Source organism: Nelusetta ayraudi, unplaced genomic scaffold, assembly GCF_046127955.1.
Source record: "Nelusetta ayraudi isolate G7.1 ecotype Tasmania unplaced genomic scaffold, CSIRO-AGI_Nayr_v1 ptg000084l, whole genome shotgun sequence".
Taxonomy (NCBI): Eukaryota; Metazoa; Chordata; class Actinopteri; order Tetraodontiformes; family Monacanthidae; genus Nelusetta; species Nelusetta ayraudi.
Window position 1 is genome coordinate 4,974,154 of NW_027466134.1, and position 7,249 is coordinate 4,981,402.

General features: G+C 46.9%; 1 protein-coding gene across 1 annotated transcript; it reads right to left on the reverse strand.

The window, feature by feature from the left end:
* Nucleotides 1-255: 255 nt before the first annotated feature.
* Nucleotides 256-6,442, reverse strand: LOC142900926 (uncharacterized). The gene is made up of 6 exons (XM_076045551.1): nucleotides 4,428-6,442; nucleotides 3,788-3,967; nucleotides 3,351-3,529; nucleotides 2,258-2,402; nucleotides 1,701-2,006; nucleotides 256-1,312 (listed from the first exon to the last, which is right to left on the reverse strand). Exons 1-6 carry the CDS (start codon nucleotides 5,697-5,699, stop codon nucleotides 1,154-1,156), a joined length of 2,241 nt encoding a protein of 746 aa, XP_075901666.1. The 5' UTR covers nucleotides 5,700-6,442; the 3' UTR covers nucleotides 256-1,153.
* Nucleotides 6,443-7,249: the final 807 nt, after the last annotated feature.

Consider the following 7,249-nt stretch of genomic DNA (forward strand, 5'->3'; position numbering starts at 1 on the left):
TCTTCTTTCATTACCGAAAAGAATGACTTTGATCATTCGGAACTATGCGATTATTAATAATAGGCTAAAATACATTGCTGGATTGCTAAAACTCATCTGCATACTTAAATGAACAAAAGAACGTTTGGCAAGCAAATAAAGTACAACTGATAAGGTATCAAAAGTTTGGACCGCTGACAAAAACAAAAACCGACGCAAAGAAAACAAGGACTTAACTAAAACAAAAACCTAAGTGAGAAGACAGAAGTCGCTATATGCATGTAATGCATATGGTGTTATGTTCATTGCTAATAAGAGAAAAATAAAACAAAGAAAAGCATCGGCAGAAGTGAGACTTTTGTCAGAAATGACAAGGCACAGCTGGACGTGTGTTTGTGTTAGCATAATCACTACTAATATTAACCCGAGGTTGTACCTAAAGTAAGTTATGCAACAGTTTATATATATATATGAGACATTTCAAAGTACATTGAAAAGATATATACACAGAGAGATGCAGAGGTTTAGAAACTGGTTCTCTGTGGAGGAAGTCAACGGCACTACGTGCGGTATATGATAAATATTGTTGTCTTTATCTGTGATGTGCATTCAGTTGGAAATTAACTGATGGGAAACATTTGGGGCCAGCGGTGCTCCACTTAAGATTTGACCCCATCTTGTTGTCTATAAGATGGGGATCCCAAGTCAAACCTTATACTAGAACAGTGATTCGAAGTCCCGTGAGTTCAGCGATTATACGGCACCTTTAAAAATGTAACTTTAAAGTACCTCCGGTGATGAGAAGATAGAATTTTTCTACCGTTGATGATGAACCACCTGAAACAATATGCTCTGGAGAAGAATCATGAGGAATGTCCTGTTGGGAATCATTACCATAGAAAGGACTCGGGTGACGGTGCCAGTCTCTGCTCAGTGTCAAGTACTGAGAAACCTTCAATGATTTAGACCCCAACTGTGATTTGAGGTTTCAGTTTGTTTGGAGAAAGAAGGAAGATAGCGGAGCTTAAAAGTGGCGAGTTTCCCGTCACGAATCTTCCAATCTTGTGACTTTACTCTGGTTCACCAGAAGGTTGTCCTGTGAAAAAAATTGATATGTCCTGGATAGTAGAATCCACGTGTGGTGCTACTGTACAAGTTTAGATTTTTGTTCAGCTCAGTCTTTGAGTTCATCCTTAATTTGGGTTTGGGTGGAGGGCTGTGGCTTGCTTTTGCCCTCTCTCACTAGAATGTATTCGCTGAACTGAGATGAATCCGCTCCACCACCACATGAACATGTGATCCGGAAGCCTCTCCTCTGTAAATGCTCCAGGACCTGCAGTTGCAAACACAAGGCAAAGATTAATCACACACACGGACCTTTTGGGGCTGATGTCCTCAATCTTGCTTGCACGTAATGTGGAGCTCGTTAAACCTCTCATTGGTCGTCATAGACACTAACAATTGCATCTTCGTTCTTATTTGTGGTTGTCACAAAAATTTCACACATTTTCACAAAATTTGCTACTTTACAGGACAGGATATCTAGACTCCTGATAATGTTTCTGCCGTAAAAGCCGAGCAATCACTTTTGTGGATCTGAATCTATGTTTTGAAAAGAGGTTGTGAAAGATCTACAAATATTCAGTCTGCGATCTTTTACAGAGACTTAAAAGCCTTGTTTAATCTAACGTGACATTTGAAACCAAGATTGCTTGGTATACCTGGACAGAGTTCAAGTGGCAGTAACCAGTGAGTGGAAAGCGAAGGACATGTGTGGAATCCTGGTCCCAAGTGACCTTCACAGAGCTTGACATGGCATCTTTGACGTGAGGAAAGACCTCCCCAATCACATCTCGGTGGGCGCTCACGCTGATCCTCTCTCCAAGCTCGGGAGCCACGTGCACCATGACGCACTCACACTCAGGAAAAACACTCCCACGTTCATGCGTGGACCTCCAGCGCTCCAGGGCAACCTGTAGTGGAGCCAGCTGGAAGAAGGTGGCTTCCTCGTACAGCAAAGAGTATTCCTGCAAAGACCCACAAACAAAAGTATCACAAAAATGTCACCTGAGAACAAGTCCAATAGAATCAAAAGTATCTGCACGGACTGTGATCAGTGAGTATTTGTTGTAGAGCCCTGAATGTGCGTGTTTCCACTAGCACTACTTGTGTCCGGCCGGTTTGCGGGCGTTTCCAGTAGCTACTAACTGTTACCAACTTTTACCATTTTGGCCCCTACTCTGTTGGGGTTCCAAGCGCACCGAGCATGGACACTTACCTTAAAGTCATCTGGAATGAGCAACGTTGATGTCCGAAGGAAGTTCAGTATGTAGCGAAACATGTGGCCATCTCGGTCAATGAAGTAGTGCTGCTTCAGACTGTCCAACACAATTGGTTCTGTCCCATCAAACAAATGACTGATCCTGTCAAACATAGAGAAAAACACATTTAGCTGTGTGCTTTTCTATATGAAAGGTCATAGGACAGATTGGAAACAACAGCCCAACAGAGGTTGTGACAGACTCCACTCAGGAACTGAGGAGGGTACACTTCACTCAATGCTGCTTATTGTCTGCTTGATAATTCAGTTTACCCAGGTATACTCGGTTGGTGGGAACAAGATAACTCTTGGCCATAAGATGTTTATTGATGTTTTGTCCTTAAAAATCTGTCAAGCATGGAAGGTTCGGTTGAGTCCATGCAGCTCAGTGGTCTTGTGGTAGAGGGTCCGCCTTGTGACTGGTAGGTTTTTGGTTCGATCCCTAGCTGGATCATACCAAAGACTATAAAAACGGTACCCACTGCCTCCCTGCTTGGCACTCAGTATTAGGGGTTGAATATGGGATGTACTGTTGAGTCCATACAGCTCAGTGGTAGAGTGTCCGGCCTGAGACTGGCAAGTTGTGGGTTTGATCCCTAACCGGATCATACCAAAGACTATAAAAATGTTATCCATTGCCTCCCTGCTTGACACTCAGTATTTGGGGTTGAGCGTGGGAGTTACAGTTGAGTCGGTACAGCTCATTGGTAGAATGTCCGCCCTGAGACTGGGAGGTTGTGGGTTCAATCCCCAGTCGGGTCATACCAAAGACTATATAAATGGTACCCACTGCCTCCCTGCTTGGCACGCAGTATTTGGGGTTGAAGTTGGGCGTTAAGATCACCCGATGATTCCTGAGTGCGGCACCGCTGCTTCTCACTGTTCCCTCAGGGGATGAGTCAAATGCAGTGGACAAATTTCAGCGGGACATTAACCTTCACCAAGTTATTATCTTGTCCCACAACCTGTGCTTATCCCCCAACTGAGAGTGAAGCAGGCATGCTTTCAGTGTGTCTGCAGAACTTAATGTGTCCCAATAGGTGCCACAGACCGTGACTCGGGGTACTTGGTTAGCGTGCTCAGGCTGCTGGTGTACATGTGTCCTCCTACATCAATATGAACAGGTGCAGTGGTTTTGGTGAGCTTGGCTGGCATGGGGATTCCAGTGGATCCGTGAGGAGACAGAGAGACCAGCTGTTGACTGGATATACAGCTGCTGCTTCGACCGTCCTGTGTCAGTTGGAGCGATAAGAAATACAAGATGACAGAGTTACATATAACTATATTATTGAAATGTGATTACATTTTCCAGCTTTCTCCAACTTTTTTTGTGTTGACTGACTGGCATGCGTTTTACAGCATTTTCTGGACATGCATTTGTCAACTTAAGCAAATCTATTGTCATAGATCAACAAAGTCCTTGTGCAAAGGATTGAATGGTGCCCTGAGTTTGACACCGTTGCTCTAACAAAAAAAGTCTTGCATTACCTGTGCAGATGGGACGAGCACGTCGGGCGCGAGGTCCCTCCTCTGCTGCTGTTCCGCTGGTGTCTCTGCTGAGCGCGTGCACGGCTTCTTCACGCACGGCTCCTCGTCAGCGTCGGTCGGCTCTCTCGTGGGTCGCGACAAACTCACTTTGGCCACACACAACAGCCCTGGGTTCCTAACCTACGGAAGAGAATTAGGGCCACAAGAAGAGAGGAAAAAAAATTATAAAGAGATTTATTTTTCAAGTTTCCATTTTGAGAATAAAAATTGAAATTTTGTGAATAAAATTGCAGAAATTTTGAGAATAAAGTCAAAATTTCGAGATTAAAGTGGAAATTTCGAGATTAAAGTAGAAATTTCGAGATTGAAGTAGAACATTTTGCGAATTAAGTCAAAATAACGAGATTGAAATCTAAAATTTTGCAATTAAAGTCAAAATTCCGCGAAATTTGGAGAAAAAAGTCGAAAGGCTCGCACACAAGCCTTGTGGAGTACTTCCGTTTTCGCCAGTTTCCCTTTTTCATTCACAAAATTTCAATTTAAAACTCGAGATGGAAACTTTAAAATTAGCCTCCAATCAAAATCTCCTTCCTGTATTTTTTTTTCTTCTTCTGGCCCTCATCCTCTTTTTTTCTCTTACCTGTGCGGGTTGCCGGGTGGCGCGCTGCGCGACCCCGTCGTCGTCGGCACCCACGACGCTGTTGAGCGTCGCTATGGAGACGGCGCCGATGCAGTGGTTCGTATACGTCTTGGAGAGTTTGGCGGCGCGCGACAACATCTGCATCCGCGTGCCCAGCAGGTTCTTGCCGATGGCCTTGTTCTCGTACCACGTGACGTCGGCGGCGCAACAGTGGTCGCGCGGCCGCTGGAAGAACGCGCGGCACAGCGGGTTGCGCTTGGCCACGTAGCGCACGAAGCTGGCGTACGGGCACTGCTCCGTGCCCGTCTCGTACACGCGCGGCAGCGTGTGCACGTCCACGTCCACGTCGGCGGGTCGCTTCTTGGACCAGCACTTGTGCTGATGCGGACCGAGCGCCTTGAAATACACGAACTTTCTGCCGTGGTCGTCCGCCGCCAAGCCGAACGAGTCCTCCTCCAACTCCCGCTGGTTCTCGCGGCCCCTGGTGCAGAAGTACATGCACGTCTCGAACCAGACTTTGTTGAGCAGACCGAACGGCGTGTCCGTGTCGAACACGGGCGACTGGTACAGCTTGCGCAGGTCGCAGCGGGCGATGGCCTGCTTCTGCACCACGGGACCGGCGCCCTGCTCCTCCAGTCTGCGGATGACCGCCGCCAGGGTCACGTTGGCGCTGCGCAACTCGGGGTCCTTGGTGAGGTCCAAGGTGCGGCAGTAGGGCGGCTCGTTCAGGTAGCGGTTGAGCGAGCTGCGGATGCTGATGAGGGACGACTTGCTGTACAGCTGGCCACTTTTCGAGCGCGCCTCTGCGTAAAAGGAGCGCAGCACCGCGCACAGCGCCTCCTTGTCCAGACTTTCAAAGTCCGGACTTTGCGCCTTGTCGCTCAGAAACTCTCGGAAGATCCGCACCGCGTAGCGGGTGGCCAGCCGGGTGTTCTCGCTCAGCCGGTTGCGCTCCGACCGCTGGGGATCCCCGTCCAGGTGAGAGCCGAGCCCGGCTGAGGGCTTCCTCTCCGGGGGGTCCTCCTCCTCCTCCCTCCCCGTAACGACCGCTTGTGAGTCCGGCGCCGCACTCTCTGACTCCCACTCCACCTCCATAGTGTCTCTGTCGAACTCATCCTCGTCCTCCTCCTCCTCTTCTTCCCCGATGATCTGCACCTCCCGGATGAGATCGTCCTCCTCCTCTTCCTCCTCCTTCTCGTCGTCGTCCACGTTTCTCCCGGGGCCGCGCATCTGCACCTGCTCCCGCTCTCCGCTGCCAGGCATTCTCGCCATATTGCGGTCTGTGTAGCAGTCCTCCGGCAGCGCGCATGCGCTATATTGGACCGCAGCGGCTGAAAGCCCTTTTTTTGTGTGTGTGTATTTAAGTGACCTTCAGCCGTGCACGCGCTTTTTTTTTTTTTTTTTTTTTTAGGTAGAGAGTGCGAGCGCAGCAGGAGGGTAAATTTGGACCCCCCCCCCCCTCAAAAAAGAGCTGCAGTATTAGACTGCATATCAGACCAGCAGCAGCAGCAGCCTGCTGTGGTGGCTGGCAGCACTGCTGCTCCACTGCCATCGACAACAAATAAACACATTTGGGGACTTGAGGCTTGATAAGTGCACCATGCATAAAGGCAGCGTGCAGGAAGTGACGAAGTGCACAAGGAAAGTAGTTCAGTCTTTCTGGTGGTTTGTCTTTCAGGCTTTACTGAGTTCTTTATTTATTTGATGAGCAGCATATTTGACTTTTCTGTCTCAGTTAGCTGGACAGTAGTCAGATAGATAAGCCACGACTTTACATTTGCTTCTATGGCACAGTTGAACAGTTGACCCCCCCCCCCCTTTTTTTTTTTCCTTTTCCCACAACGTTTAAATTTCTCCAGGATCCAGTCAGTGTGCACCACTTGCAGCCCTGTGATGCAACAGTGCAGCAACATCAGCACATCCGAAGCAAACGGCAGTTCCTCTTTATTAGACAGATTCTAGGTTTCAGATACTGAATATCAATCAGAAGGTTAAGAAACGATATATCAACCAAGGGGTTAAGATGTTTATCTCATTAGGATGCCTGCTCCTTAATAAACATCTTTCAAGCTTATAAGACAATTTTCTGATATGCATTTATATTCACAGTTATTTTAAATAGCTTCTGTCCCATCATGCACTATGCCTGCTCCCAGCGAACAACACTAGTGTCTCCCCTGGGCAGCCGTGACCTTGATAAATAGTATGCAACCCATGCGCCACTTTCAGTGCTTGTACTTGGTCAACTTGTTATGTCTACCTCGACTGACAGTTGTCATCAGATTTCACCGTTACATACAAATAAGATCACAAGAAAATAAAATCAGTGAATGCAGCTGGTTATGAGATACAATGAAGCATTTTGGGAGAATATTCTCTATACTCTCGAGAGCCTCCTTTTAACACGTTCAACAACGTGAAGTTGAGAAGAACAAACACTGCATTAAGCAGTGACTGGAGCAGTGAAGGCCACTGTTTGAGAGTTGGTAATCTCTTCTGTTAACATCGATGCTGATCTGTTTTCCTCGAAACCATCAACTTTTCAATGGAATTACCTAACCTTTGTTTTTCCAATATTTTAGAGGGCTATCAAATTAAAGATACAGGCCTGTGCAAAATGAAGTTCATGCCAAACTTTATAATGGAAAAACTTCAGCAGTTTTCAGTTTGTGTGTGGAAATTAACAAATACTGGATAAGTCACATATATTAAAGTCACTTTAGTACCTCCTCCACATCTAATATAAAACACCTCTGAGAATCAAATTCATACTTTCAGAAGTCTAAGTTCAGAAGCAGTCTTTCTGCGCAGAGGCGTTTCAC

Coding starts and splice junctions, on each gene's coding strand:
- LOC142900926 (XM_076045551.1), bottom strand. CDS start 5,699: ATGGCGAGAATGCCTGGCAGCGGAGAGCGGGAGCAGGTGCAGATGCGC. Junction 3,968..4,427: donor CCACCCGGCAACCCGCACAG/GTAAGAGAAAAA, acceptor TCTCTTCCGTAG/GTTAGGAACCCAGGGCTGTT. Junction 3,530..3,787: donor TGCTCGTCCCATCTGCACAG/GTAATGCAAGAC, acceptor CAACTGACACAG/GACGGTCGAAGCAGCAGCTG.